At 37.9% G+C, this 15,985-nt stretch overlaps 1 protein-coding gene across 1 annotated transcript in view; it reads right to left on the reverse strand.

The window, feature by feature from the left end:
• The window catches only part of samd10b (sterile alpha motif domain containing 10b), a 76,390-nt gene that overhangs the window by 21,394 nt on the left and 39,011 nt on the right, over positions 1-15,985 (reverse strand). Inside the window, exon 3 of the mRNA XM_059334204.1 lies at positions 5,578-5,746. Within this exon, the coding sequence (XP_059190187.1) occupies positions 5,578-5,746 (169 nt within the window). The remainder of the gene's footprint in view (positions 1-5,577; positions 5,747-15,985) is intronic.

Genomic DNA, 15,985 nt, shown 5'->3' on the forward strand with positions numbered 1-15,985 from the left:
CACTGCCCTTGGTCGGTGTGTTGTATGTGTGTGCGTATGTGTACAAATGAGACAAAGCAGATGAATGGAGCTCAAATCAATTCCCCTCAGACAGACTTAATACAGCTCCTAATAATTGCCTGCAGATAGGGAAAGTAGTGCTGTCAAAGGGAGAAAAGACACAAAAACAAAAGCTGTTTCAATAGAGATCGCTTCTCTCAATTTGGCTTCAAAATAAATTGCTTATTAACGACGTCTGTGGGCAAGTGGGAAGCAGTTCTGCCTTGGCTATAGGACAATAATGACACTTAAACCCGCCTGAAAAGCAATCCGAGAGGGAGGAAGGTAAAGACTTCCTTATAAAAAGAACAACTTTTAGATTAAACCTTTGATAGCAGAGCAATTCACTCCATGCTGTCCCTGAAGGCCTATACTGTATTACATGTCTCTCAGCTTGTATAAACAGGAGCACCAAGGTAAGTGTGCAGCACATTAACTATTTGTCCACTGTTTGTTCCTTCTGTGTCTCCATCCTATCTGAAATCACACCTGCTATAATAGTGTGACCTTCATCTGGGTATAATACCATGATAGGGAAAATAGAATATTACTGCATGGTGTAAATTCATGCAGCAGCAGCTGGAATGCTGGTGGTCTAGCTTCGTTTATGATAAGATCTCAATGTGTAAATGCTATCTATAGTATCCGTACATGAGCTAAGGGCAGCAGGTGACAGTTTATTGACTGTCTGACACCTGAGGTCTTCAAAGTTGTGATTTCTTATCACAGTGCGCACAGCAAGGTTATTATAGTTAACGAAAACTAATGAAATAACGAAAACTAGAATTGAAAAAACATTTTTGTTCACTGAAATAAAAATAAAAACTTAACTAAAACTAGCAAACTCTTTATTTTGGGGTTACAAAACTAACTAAAACTAACTAATATTGTAGTGAAAATGTCCTTCGTTTTCATCTTTGTCAACTTTTTTCATACATAATGAAGATGGATAAGGCAAAGGAAATAAAGGCAAAATTTACTGTGACCTCTTTTAATCTCCCACCCAACAAATACCCCATTACAAAACAAACACTAAAACTAATAAATACTAAATTAAAACTAGCAAACTCACTCTAAAAATGAATTAAAACTAACTGAATTTAAAAACAAAAAATCACAACGAAATTGAAACTAAAACTAATGAAAAATCCCAAACTATTATAACCTTGGTGCACAGAACGTAATGCAGAAAATAAAAACACCTGGTGTAAATGCAAAGCATGCAATTATATGTCTTTATTCTGAACATTCATTAAGTTACACATCACATTTTTGATACCAAGTGAAAGCAGGTCCTCTGTCAGTGAATCACACACATGCCGTGCCAACATTTTCACTGCCAAGCATTAAACTTTTACAATCTGCCTTTATTGAGTTAAATCTGATGCAGTACTTCTCCACTGCAATTGCTAGTCACAACAAAGTGGTGGAGGTAAACAGATGCTTTATGCCTAAAGTGACACCATGCAACCTCTGAATGAAGAAAGTGGACCATTAATCTTTAACAAATGAAGAGCGCATAAGCAATAAAACATGCTTTTTGCTGCTAAAGCCTTATTTCCACTAGTAGTAGAGTTGTTCCTATTCTGATACCAGCATCGAAATTGCTCCGATACTGCCGAAAATGCTGGCGAGTACTGGAGTCCAGGCACCGATCCTATACCACATAATTTATTAAATTAGTAATCTATTATAAGCTAAAATAAAAGCAAACACATGTAACTTTCAAAACAAGAGCACATGGATGTGTTAGCAGAGTCCACCACAGAATTGACAACAAGACTGTCAAAATAAGATGCCTTAAATAAAACATAGAAGAACCCTTATTCTCCGTTATAATAATTCTCTAAAATATGCAATGATTAAGATGGAATAGTGGCAATAGAATGTGCAAGAGGCACCAAATTTAGGCTTTTAGGGCAAAAATGTTCTCTGGGGGAGAATGCTCCCAGACCCTCAGATTTATTTATTTAAGTTGCTGTTGCACTACTGTTTTGTATACTGTTTTATTTAAAAATGAATGTAAAAAATAATGAATCTGCTGTATTTATTCATGTTTTACAAAGGGTTTACCCTGAGCCAGGCCTTACCACAATGATAATCATATCAGTCATGCAAGTGTAGTATGATATTTTTTTATACTGGTATACCCACAGCTCAAGTATCAGAATCAGTATTGGGAGGGAAAAATGGTATTGGAACATCTCTAACTAGTAGAACTTCAGGTTTTACTTTCAGGTGCAAACTACTCCACCTCTGATATACATTTAGCTAGTGCTTTAAATAACAATGATGTGTACTTTATCATTTATTAAGCATGCAAACCCTTACTCTGCAAAATAACTGCAGCTGTCAAACAAATGTGAAGTCCAACATTTCTCTCTGAAATGTAGTAGGAAGTCGCACAAACTAGGATATTGAGTACAAATACCTAAAAATTGTCAAGAAGGTTTTGTGACACACATAAAAACAAACAAGTCTGGACCACTTGCAAACTTCTTTACATTAATTCAAACATGAGGCGTTTTTACTTCATCAAACTTGCTTGTCAACTAGGAGAAGCAATCACAGGTGTGATTTAGGGAGCTCGATTAATCTTGAGCTCCACATACATCACTGTGTGGTGGAACAGAAATATAATCACATTGCGTACATATTCTGACAGCCTATTTCCTGCTTTTGACCAACACCCAACTGAATTATAGAAACCTTTTCAACTACAACAATAGGAAAACAGACAGAACAACATAAACAATCTTGATAAAATGATTAAAAGTATGACAATGGATGGATGAATCCTACACACATATTAAATGTAAAAGCAAGAGACACGACACTGATCTCCTCAGGCAGCTTGTTCCACTGTAATGGTGCCCTTACAGCGAGACAGAGAGAGCTACAATTACTTTTGGGTCAGTGAACTAAGATGATACAGACGCAGAATCCATTTCTCGGCTCTCGGTGATATCCAACATCATTCTGTTTGTTGATGCCGTTCTTTGATGCTGACCATATGCATCAACAACAAAAAGACATATTCACCCAACATTTGCACAAGAAAAACACAGGAGCTAATAACCCAGGCAAAATGAAATCCAGCTGGACATCAGCAAGTGAATACATAAGAATAATTGGATCTAAGCCTCTGTCTCTCTCTTTCTCTCTGTTTGAAAATACATAAATAAAAATGATCCGATCAGAGCTGCTGTAACTATGACGGTGGCAGCATTGTTGACCCTGCAGCCAGTGTGTGTGTGTACGTGTCTGTGTGCCAGTGTGTTTGTGTGCATGCAAATGTAAGCGAGTGGTGGCTGACCCTACGGCGCAGAACAGCAATCTGTTCTCAGTGAGACGCTAAAAAAGAAACTGCTCTACCGTCTGGTCTGTCAGTGTGTGAATATATGTGTATTTGTGTGAGTGTGTGTACATATTTGCATGTACCTGCTCATGTGTGTCTATTGGGCTTGTGTGTATTGCATGTATTTGTGTTTATTTGTGCTTGCTAACAAATAAACGTGTGTGTGTGTGTGTGTGTGTGTGTGTGTGTGTGCGTGTGTGTGTGTGGGCGAGGGTGTTGTTTGAACTCGAAGCACGATAACCCACCATTTTTTCATTTTTCCTGCAGCTTTCCCTTTCTTCTCCAAAAATAGGCTGCACTCCTTTCGTTACCTCACTTGAATGCCTTTTAAATCTCCTTTGCAGAGATTTCGGTGTAAACCTGTTTCCAGTTGAAAAAGCTAAGCTGTGGAACCACAAACCTAAAAATAAAACTTGTGTGACATTTGGTAAGCCTTTTATGGTTTGCAATGTCTTACTCTGCAGAAGCACCACTGCTGTGCTGATTAAAGGGAGCAGAGAGGTCAATGGACAGAGTCTGAGGAACTCACTGTCAAGCAACAGTAAGACAAGGTCATATTTATAATTCCTGCACCATTGAATGAAGTCATTTTTTAAAAGTGTATGAGATACTTATTAAGTGTGTAACAGTTAACCGTAAACCGCAACACTAACATCCACATACAGCGCTTTCTGATGGGGAAATTAAGTCTTGATTAACACCTTCTTTAAGGCCGACAGACTCCTTTGACAAAAATGGTAACTTTACTTTGCAGAACATGGGATTTGCTGGTTTACCGCTACTGTAGTTGGTTATTTTGTTTGTGTTACTGTGTGACTTTGGTGTTTTAAAGGGTAAGTTTGGATTCACCAAAGTCACACAATAATGCAGACAAATAAATTGATCAGGGCAAAGAGCATAAATAACGGCTTCAGTTCCCTGCCAGAAAGGGCATTCTGACAGCAAGGTTGAAAATATTCTATATATATATATTCTATATATATCATACACCTAAACCAGGGGTAGGCAACCTTTACTAACAAAAGAGTTGGCCAAAAAAAAGAGAGAAAATGTTGTAATGGAGCCACAAACCTTATTTCCAGCCTTACAGGATAGGATAAAACAACCTACTAAGTCTAAATTAGCCTACCACTATCACTAATAGGTCATAATGAGCATTTCTTAATATAATTTTGTCAGAATGCAGCAACTCAAAACTAGACTTGAAGTTGGCAATATTTAAAGTTTAAGGCACCGGGCGGGCCGTAGACTTTCGTAAGAATTTTAGTTGATTTAAATATGACATTTTTTAATGTCATATATAAGTGACACATTTTTACAACTGAAGAATTGGGCTGACACCAATGATAAATGAACATTAGAATGTAAAGAAATAACTGTTTCATTTTGTATAATTTTGTTGTCACAGCCACAGGGAGCCACTGCAAATGGCCTTAAGAGCCACATGTGGCCCCGGAGCCTCAGGTTGCCTACCCCTGACCTAACCTGTTATTTTAGGAGAGCTTTTTCAGGTGGCTGAAATACATATATTGCTGCTACCCCTGTCCTCAGCAGTATATTACTTTACTCCTGCCTGTTTCTCCAAACTTCAAACAATCCAAACTGTCCCTTAAATACAGATGCAAAGATTAAATCATTACAACAAAAGAATTACAATCACACACACGCAAAAAAAGGTGTGTCTAAAAACAAGATAGAAACACTAAATCTGAGGGAAATGATCTTGCTGCATGGACAGATAATTTCACTTGACAAGATTTCTTAAATTAAGATTATTAAATCTAGAAATAAGCATGTTGTACACTTAAAATAAGAAATTAACTCTTAAAACAAGAAGAATTAAAGCTGCAAGCAGCGATGAACTGGCCCGAGCAGAGTGCACTGCAAATATTTGTTTCTTACCAAGACAAAAAAAACTTTAGATTTAGAAGTGTTACATAATTTATCATGTTTTAAGAGTTAATTTCCTATTTTAAGCGTTCAACATGCTTATTTCTAGATTTAACAAGCTTAATTTAAGAAATCTGGTTGTGAAGTGAAATTATTTGTCCATGCAGCAAGATATTTTCCCTCAGATTTAGTGTTTTTATCTTGTTTTTAGACGCCCCTTTTTTTGAGTGCAGACACATATGGTCCCAGTGATGTTTTGTGTGCATGAACCTTTATGTGCTGTACAGTACCTGTGATGGCATGATGGGAGAAGGCCTCTACATAGGTCAGGTAGTTGTGAGGACAGTGTTTCTTAAGCCACTTGCAGACATCCTGCTGAGTCCACAGCACCACAGGTTTGGACAGACTGGACAGAGTAGGACTGGTGTGATACACAGTGAAGGCTTCGCCCGGACGCAACTGAAACACACAAGAAACTTTATATTAACCGATGCAGTGCACTGTAGCGTGTGTGTGTAGGAACAGTATTAGCAAAACAGAGCCAGTGCATGTGGGTGCATAAGTGTTTTAATTTCCTGCGGTACAATATGACGCAAGTATAATCACCCTGTAATTGCTCGAGCTTATTTAAATATGCAACATTCTGGATTTTGTCATTAATGTGAAATTAGCTGGGATGATGTGTTCTAATGCAGCTTGCAGCAAAATCGCTTTTGGTGGTCTAAATCACACATAGAAAATGCGCAGAGTGCAAATAAAATAGTGGAATGGAAAGCAGCTTATTAAGGGTTTATAGTATTGTGTAGCCTGCAGTGTTATCTCCCACAGAAATGTACACCTTAACTTTACCCACTTAAAATTTTAGAATGGGTATAGTGTGCCCCTTCACATTCTCAATTTCACAGAATGAGCTCAAATGGAAACCCAAATTAACAGAAACATACGGATTAAAAGCTTGTAGGCATAGAAGGGCAAACAGATGCTGTTCTTTTGATTAAAAGGAGCACTCAGTCTTTTGCCTTTCAGCCCTACTAACTTAGAGAGACAAATGTAAAGCTGCTATCACCATGTTTTCTCACATTACATTATTCCAATTCTGTACAATGCGACACTTCACCCCTCTGCCAACAACATATCTTACTGCAGTAATTACATTCCATATATTATTTCTACCACCATGGGTTGTGTAGTACCGTGGCAGCTGTGGCCTTTTTTTTCAGATCATTTTTTGTGACAGCAGTACCTTCGTTATGCAGCCAACGCTGCATTAGTGGGATTCTGCCACATTTATCTTTCAGCTATGTGTCTTTTTTTCCTCTCATATTCAATTATTTCTCTCTCCCTTTGTCTCTCCGTCTTCAGACACCTTCCTCTGACCCCAAAAGATGTCAGACTTGTCTTTGTGTCACAGCCATGTGCAGGGGAATTAATATGGACATTAATAAAGTCACAACTAGTTCATATGGGCAGGAAACATAACCACTCCTGGTCCCCTCAGCTTTCTCCCTCTTGTGTGACTTAGTCTCATATCTAATCCATTCATTCATGCTCTGACTGTGCCAGCTCCACAACAAAGGCTTTGGCTGATATTCAACAGAAAAACACAGAACTGCTGCCAAACGTTCCACTCCATAACTGACTGCATTTAATGGGATTATGTATGCTGAAATGTCATACACACAAATGCAACTTGCACACACTCTTGTCGCTTAATATCCAATGTTCCCTCCACTTTCTTGTTAATGACACGTCGACAGGCTCCCAGAACACCTCCACATCACAATAAGTGAAAGACACAGGTTCATAACTATTTACATCTTTGCCTACTACTGTAATGAGATCTCCTCCTGTCAATTTAAGCACCAATCAGCCCTATCAAGTTCTGGCTGGTCCACCAGCTAAGTGCGTTCTGCTTTGTAGGCCTTAATTGAAAACAACTCCATTTCTCCGCTCCAGTGTGTTTGCTCGTTTCCTAATTACACACATACTTCTAAACCGACTCAATGGAGCGCTGAAGCCATTTTAATAACCCAAATTTACTGCTCGGCCCCCGTCATTAATTGAGATTGAGTTGGGAGATGTGTGGAAATGCTCTCTCTTGTGGATGATTGAGTGTGGACACGATGGAGGTAAAAATGCTCCGTCGTCTTTGGATGGCCATAATGTCAGCAGCAAGCCTTCTGATTTAGTCCCCATCATTTCTACAATCCTCACATTGACATAGTTGAGTAAATATTGGAGTGGAAAGGAGCTGCAAATGCAATGTAAGTATGGGAAATTTAACAGGACAAATAGATTTTTGTCTGGTTCAAGTCAAAGGCAACAAGACAAGCTGTTTGAACTAAGGAGCAAACAGAGAGGTCATGATGTTTTGAACTGGAGGGCAGAGTCTTCACAGAGGGGCTGTTTTTTTGAGCGGATGCTGAGTTGGTGAAGAGTTTACAGTATTTTGATTGGGACACAGCAAGTTAAAATGGACTACGAGGCCATCTCAACTTGAAATATTGTCCTATGTTTTCTTAAAGTTATACACATACTTTCAGTCTTGCATGAGAAAATACATTTCAATAAACAGTGTATATACACTACAGGCCAAAAGTTTGGAAGCAAGATCATAGTTTCATTGCTATACTTTGCAACAAAATAAAGGTGATTAATATATAGTGACACTGTTAAAATAAATAAAATGTCTTTTGTTGTCTTTTTTTTTTTTGCCTATATCATCTCCTCATGACACTGGCCACCTATGGTAAAATCACCTACATCCTCAGTTGATCAGATCATGTGATTTTACCCCTTTAAGATCATCACTTCTTTGATAATTTGCCACATTCATATGCATCAGATAAGAACCCAGCAAAGAAGAGCTAGAGGGAGATTGTTTAGTTATCAGTTTAGTTTATCAGTGTTTTATTGTTGACACTAATATTGGTAACACTTTACTCTAGGGTGTCTACATAAGAGTGACATGAGCGTGTCATAAACATGACATGGGATGTGTCATGAACATTAACGACACTTTGAAGCAACATTAATGCTCATGATACTTGTCATGTCATGTTTCAGACAGGCTTGTGTGACTCTTATGTAGACACCTTCAAAATAAAGTGTTACCATATCTTGCTTAAGTCACAAAGGCATGCTCAAAAAATTGCCTAAGTCATTTATTTCTCTTAAGTTACATAATTTACACACAGTGTTATTACTATGCCAATAGCCATCCTTTGTTACATCCTTTTTGAGTGAAATGATCAATAAATGTCATATGTTACACTTTTTGTGAAGTTTTTTGTGTTTCCTACATAACTTGAAAAAATGAGTTAGGCGATTATTTTAACAGGGTGACGATACGAAGAGTCACTTATTAGAACACATTGTTACTATAATTATCAGGTCTTTGGGTTTTTATTGCTTAGACTTTGTGTATCTTTCCTTAATGTATTAATCTGTACTCTTGTTTCTTTACTCAGCTGCTTCAATTCAAGCCATTTCTCTGGTAATTTGTCAGAGATTTATTGGGATTTTTGTATCCAAACTCAAAAGCCAAAGAACTAAAGTGAATAATGCAAACTGTGAATTGTTTTTTACTTTTGCACTGAAGTTGTGACTTTTCCAAATCTTTTCAACCCTAAAACTAAGCCCTGCTTTTCTTTTGTTAAATCACTTAGTACCCATAAAAAACCTGGAAAACAGATGCCATTATTTGTGTAGAAGTTGTATTGATTAATTATGAAATTCATCATGACTCACTTTTATTGACACTCTTTAACGATACCAAGTAAATGTCAGGAAAAAACTACATAGAAGAAAAAGACAGATGACAGGCAGATAAGAGAGGGTGAACAATAAAACGACAAAAAGAAAGAGCAGACAGTGCGCAGGGCGGTGGGCATTCTTTGCGTGAGTAATGGCCTTCATCATACAGAAGCCAGACAGAAGGGAAATGGAATGATCGCTCCCCATCATCCCTCCTTCTCTCTTCTTCCTCCCTCGCTTTTCTTTCGCCGTTCTTTGGCCATCCATCAGTCTGTATCTCCTCTGGCCAGTTCTCTGCCGTCCCTGTTCACCCTTTACTACCTCCCCCACTCCTCCCGAGACCTACTTCTGTCCAGCGGGAGGAGCTCCCTCATTCATTACGTACAGCAGCGGAGGGGGTGCATAGGCAAAGTGGAGCTGTATATGGAGCGGAAGTCTAATGAGAGGTGGAGGAGGAGAGGGAGGAGAGAAAGAGGGGGAGGGTAAAATATATAGAGTGATATGTTGAAGTCAGCACCAAAATAACTGAAACAGAAATCGTTCATTTATCAGTTTAAAGCCTATTTGATATAAATGTTTTGCAAAATCTATTTATTCACTAGCTTGCTGGGAGAAGAGTTATACACTGTAAAAAAAACTGTTGTTTTTACGGTAAAAAAACCAGCAACTGTGGTTGCCAGAAGTTTACCGTAATAAATACAGTGCAACTTTTTCTAATATTATGGTAAAATGATATTGACACTGTATGATTTCACATTTAAGATTGCCATTCTATTCCATATTTTACCGTAAAAAAAACTAAAACTTTTTCCATCAAAAGAAACGCTGTTCTGCCATATAATTGACAAGAAAATAGTTTATAAATGCCACATAAATAAAATATTTTACCATTAAATATTACAGTATATTTATGTTAGAGATATGATGTTTAGTACATTTAACAGTGAGAAAAAGTATTTTTACAAAAAATAAATGCAAAAATTACAGTGATGGCTTGTTACAAACAAGGTTCCATAGTATTTTACAGTGGAGTAATATTTTTTTCAAAAAGAAAATGTAAAAAATACTGTTTTATACATTTACAGTGTTTCATTGTTACTGAAACTGAATTAACCCATTTATCATTTTACGGTCTTTTACTGTCAAAATCTACAGACATTTTTTTACAGTGTACCACTCTGTACGTCTGTACAGTACAAATGCATATCAAGTAACAGCCAGTTAGCTTAGCTTTGCATAAAGCAGCAGCTAACCTGCATTATCAGAAAGTTTGAAAAAATCTGCCTACAGTGTAAAAACCAACTGACAAAAATAAATAAAAAAATAACTAGGATTAAGCAAATACATGCTAAAATTATCTGCCAGTGCAGTAAGTACATTTTTTCTTTAAATAAGTAAAAAAAAATATCTAGGCACTGGAAAAAAACAATGATAGCTTGAAATAAATCCAAATATACTTATTTTGAGCAATTATGACTTGAATAGCCCGACTAGTAACGTTAAAATAAGCCAGCAATACTTGAAACGAACATGTTTTGGTAGAAAATGCTTTTGAAATAGCTTTCACCCTATATGCAACTAAAACTCTCAATTGGGGCCAATATTTTAGGTAAAAACTCACCATATTCAACAGTTGAATAGCTTGAAAAGCATGAAAAAGCTCAAAGTGTCAACCCTAAAAACAAGTCTTATACAATAAGATAATTAAATAACCACATAATAATAATACTAATAATTAAATAACCACATAAAGCTATGATCAGTAGGTAAATTATACTCAAAACAATATAATTAAGATACTATTGCTAGATATAAGAAGGAAACTTGGTAAGCTTCATGTTTTTTGCAGTGTACCAGCCTTTCTAAAGTGAAAATGTGCAGCCTTTAATGCACAATAATGCAAACACAGGCTCTTGAGGTTGTCATCTGCAACATCCAACAAAAACTGCCCACACTGACACTCATTGCAGCAGAATGATTCAGTCTCTGTTGGCATTAGAGGGTGGTTTAAGCAAAGGCACACCCAGTTGGTGTTTGCTCTCAGCAGCTCAGGTTTTGGAGGGTCCTTTCTGACTGGATGCTCCATGCTGCAGCCGTGCCTCGGCCTCTCTAAGGGTGAACACGGTTAGATATCTGAGTCAGCCAGAACACTGTAAAAGAAATGTGTAAAAAGCCAAAATTTTTCACAACAACAAAGTTTTTGAGCAGCATTGACCCAACGAGCACTCTGTAGTTGCTTCCTAACACCCACAACATCACTGTCATGTCAAATGACGACATGGGAGAAGAACAGATTTTGCAGCTGCATGCCAACGAGACAACAGACAATATTGCCAAGAACTGCAGGCATTTTTCACTCTATATAACTAATTTATATTGGTAGAGATAAGGTTAGAAAATAAAGATAAGAGTTTTGTTTTTGTACAAAAAACAACATCAGACTGACCCATAAATAGTCCTAACCCCCAATAAAAACACAAATTGTCATTTTTACATTTTTGTTTGGCACAGATTAAACAAACAAGATATTACATGTTAATTAGTGAGCTTCCGAGGTTATGATAAGAGGAATGTTTTGTACCTTGTGGTCACAACCAGGCTAGCTGTTTCCTTCTCTTTATGCTAAGCTAAAAGCTAATTGGCTGCTGGCTGTAGCTTCATATCATATCAACCTTCATAGAACTCTTTAATTGAACCAAATTGACCTCTTACTTTGATTTATACGATGACTTCATTGTCATGGAATGAACGCAAAGATACCCAATACATTATAATAAATTATAATGAACTAATGTTCTATTTTTAGGTCACATATGCATATATTCAAGAATGATGAATAAGAACATCTGTCTCTGTGTTATTCCCTGTCTTCCTGTTTCCTCAGATTTTTTCTCCCTTCCTAGTCCAAATACTCTGACTTTCTTCTCTGCACTTCTCTATTGATCATTCTGTTTGTATCCTCGAACAGCTTATTTGTCCTTCCCTGCTTACTTTGTTCTATCATGTCTCTTATCCCCCCCTCTACTTGCTCCTCATAAATTTTATCCTCTGCCTGGCTGACACCCTCCCTCCTCCCTCCCTGTCCTCCCCCTCTCTCGTTTCCTCCCTTCGATCTTTCTGCTGCCTTGACTTCTGCACACAGTGCTACTTTTTGCCTATTTAAGTGCTGCTGTTTCTGTGTGTGTGTTTGTGATTGCATGTGCATGCCCTTTCTCTCAGTGTAACTGAGTCAGGGATTAGCTGAAAGTCAGGGGAGCGTGGGGAATCCTTAAAACTCACTCTTTGTGACCGATAACGCCTCTCTTCCGATGACTGCCTCTGTCTCGGCACATCCACAGCCTGACTGAGATTGATCAATGATGCTACACCAATTAGCAGAGTGTGTGTGTGTGTGTGTGTGTGTGTGTTCTTGTACTTCCTACATAGTGAGGACCGGGACACGTTTTTAACCAACAGAGTGAGGACATTAGGTTCATGTAAAGGTAACCATGTATTAGGGTTAGGGTAAGGGGCTCGGGAACATGGTTATTATAGTTAACGAAAACGAAAGGAAATAACGAAAACTAGTATTGAAAAAACATTTTGTTAACTGAAATAAAAATAAAAATGAGAGTTTTAAAACTGAAACTGTATTTTGTGGTGACAAAACTAAAACTAACTAATATTTTAATGAGAATGTCCTTCGTTTTCATCTTTGTCAACTTTTTTCATACATAATGAAGATGGGTCAGACAAAGGAAATAAAGGCAAATTTACTGTGATCTCTTTTAATCTCCCACCCAACAAATACCCCATTACAAAAAACACTAAAACTAATAAAAACTAAACTAGAGCATTTAAAATAAATAAATACTAAACTAAAACTAGCAAACTCACTCTAAAAAGTAATTAAAACTAACTGAATTTGAAAACAAAACTGACCCAATTAAAACTTAACCCAATTAAAAACTGATGAAAAATCCAGCTTTTGGATTTTTCATCAGTTTTTCATCTAGGGATTTCACTATTACAATGAGGGCCTTCACAAAGATAGAAGTACAAGAACGTGTGTGTGTGTGTGTGTGTGTGTGTGTGTGTTTGAGTGAGTGAATCTACATTACATCATCTGTACTGCAGCTCACACCTGCTTCTCCTTCTCTGCTCTGCATCTTTTCTAGCTGTCCCTTCATTTCTCCACAGGTTACTAAACGCTCCTGCTCTATCTTCTCTGTGTGCTCTGCTGTCTAACTCAACAACTCTCTCTTTCCATCTCCCCATCTACCGGACCCATCTTTCTCTCTCTGCCGTCATTATAGAATCAGATCTTCCATCCGTCTCTCCAATCCCAAAGACCCCGACAGATCTTGACACATGATTCTTCATATCTCCCTCTCACCTCTCCCCCCCACTCCTCATTTAATTCTCCTGTCCTCTCAGTAACACTGAATCCTCCCCCTTGTCCCTGGCAGTTTCTGTTGCATCATTTAGCACCCCTGTGTCTCCCACTGCTCAGTCTAGCCTTGTGCATATGTGTGGCTGAGTGTGTCACTGTGATTCTCAAAATGTTTATGTGTGTACTTGTGCAAGAGCGTGTGTGTGTGTGTGTGTACTGTCAGCCTCCGTTAGCTTCGCACAGCTCTGCCTTTGGTTGTCCTCGGGACTTGCAGTTTTGTAAATGTCTTGCACTCATGCGAATGTTAGCGGCCTCTCAGTGGGAGGACAAAGGGCCAGATGGGATTTTCACAAAGCTCTCTATTTAGCATGAGTCAAACATGTGTCTCGGACAGAGCAACACATCACTGAGTGGCAGGACAAGGACAATACAGGCTAAAGCATTTCTGCCTCACAGCCCAGCAGCTCTTATTTTCCTCTCTGTGTCTTTCAAACCGCTGTTCTCTGCTGCATCATCAATACACCGACGCAGTTATCAGCCACCAAGGTAATGCTTCAATATAGTCCCACTAGATGACAACAAGCAAGTAACGTATGAAAGTTACACAGACTTTTTAAGTGAGAGTAGTTATAGTTTGGTAAAGTTTAGGCAAATAAAGAAGAGACAGGTGATGTCTGCAAACCACAGCTCCTGTTTTCAAAGCCTGCTACCTCCTCAATAAAACATCATGTTTATTCCACCTTTCCCTCTGACAGATGACAACCAATTTCATGAAAAAATGTGGCAGTAAAACCCAAGTTGTTTTCAAATGATTGTTGGGATTTTTTCCTGAAATTTTCAAAGCTGGGGTTGTGCTGACCGCTGTCTACTTTTCGGCTCTTCTTAAAAAGCTGTGGGGGGCTGGCGGCTTGTTAAGAAGAGTAAGAAGGAGTCCTCCTGCAGCAGTCTCTCCCAGCTGCAGTCACAGAGAGAGGGTTCACTGAGCGATCTCTGTTTGTTTACAACAAGCACCGGACACTGTGCACAGTTAGCGATGCCGGTTAATTCATGTTCACTATGTTTATGATCAGTGGAGAAGCTGTGCATAATTAGCCATGCTGCTTTGTTTATGATCAGCTGCTGACTTTGTGCACAGTTAGCGACGGCAGCCACAGTTGCGTCTCCCGTGTTTAACCCTCTATGGTACGGTGTTGCCCTCAGGCAACATACCCATTTTTAGCCTGTAAAATTTCTACAATGCATCTTTTTGAGTGATGCGATACTTTAAAAAAAGAGGGAAGAGTATAGGGAACCAATAGCAATGCTTTAATTTGTCACATGACAAATTAAAGCATACTTTTTTGCAGACGTTTCCAAAGCAAACAGCTTTGCCATTTTGCGCCACAAAAACACTCAAAACGTAATTTCCTGGCCCTTTTCCATCTGGGAAAAAAAAAAATTCCTACTGATAAGTGAGTAAACCTTCATTTTTGACAATTTCATACACTTAGACTGTTTAAGACATTAATTTCAATGGGTTGGTTCAATGGTACAATGTTGCTTCCAGGCAACATTCGGACAAGAAACCGGTTAAAAAAGTTCCTTTTATAATGTTATGTATTGTACCCTGTTGAAGCTACTGAATCTTTTACACATGCTTATTAAATAAATGATGTTAAAATTAAATTTTAAAAACGTTATTTTTCACTTGTGCACTGTTATGGTACAGTGTTGCCTATGGGCAAAAATCTCCAAAAACTTCAACAAAATAAAAAAGAATTATAAAATTTCTTCAGGTTATGTTTATTTAGTCTATTTTAAGACAAAAAACACTCCAAACATTTTTTTCCTAACTGGCATCATAATGCGTACCATAGAGGGTTAAATCGTCACCATGCGTTATCTCCGGAGTCTTGGAAATTCTTCTGGGGGGCTTTTTGTAGTGGAGACATGCAGAGTGAGCGGACTTTTGAGAGGGCGTGGCCTGAGACTCGGTGGCCACTCTTCCCCCTGAAGGAAACACGGCTATAAAAAGTGCTCTTGGCTCTGTGGGGCTGTACTTCGACATTGCAGTGCTTTGAACTAACTTTTTGAACGAACATTGTCTACAGATGAAAAGATAAAAAAATGCAGATCAATATAGCATACAACATATAATATAATATATGTCTAGCGCAACCTGTTACTGAGTATTTGTTCATGCAATGACAATATCCATCATATTGTTTTTTCATATATATATATATATATATATTAAGGATATTACACATGTTGGTAGATATGAAAAAAATATATGACACACAGGGATACAGAGCACCTTTCGACGATGTCCCCGAAGCAGTGCACATAGTGGAGTTTGACATAAATTCAATGGCTTTTTTCAGTAAGAATTTAGCAGGACAATCTTAACAACAGTATCTAATGCATTTATTCGATATACGAATCCAGTTGGTGGCTAAAATAATGAGCTCAACTGGAGACTACCAACCTAAAACTCTATTGTGGATCTCATTCACGTCCTTACCAGGATTCGTCAAAGTTAGAAGGCTTTGTGTGGAGTATTTGTTATAAGTTTTCTCTCTCTTAGTTCA

Source organism: Centropristis striata, chromosome 5, assembly GCF_030273125.1.
Source record: "Centropristis striata isolate RG_2023a ecotype Rhode Island chromosome 5, C.striata_1.0, whole genome shotgun sequence".
Classification (NCBI taxonomy): Eukaryota; Metazoa; Chordata; class Actinopteri; order Perciformes; family Serranidae; genus Centropristis; species Centropristis striata.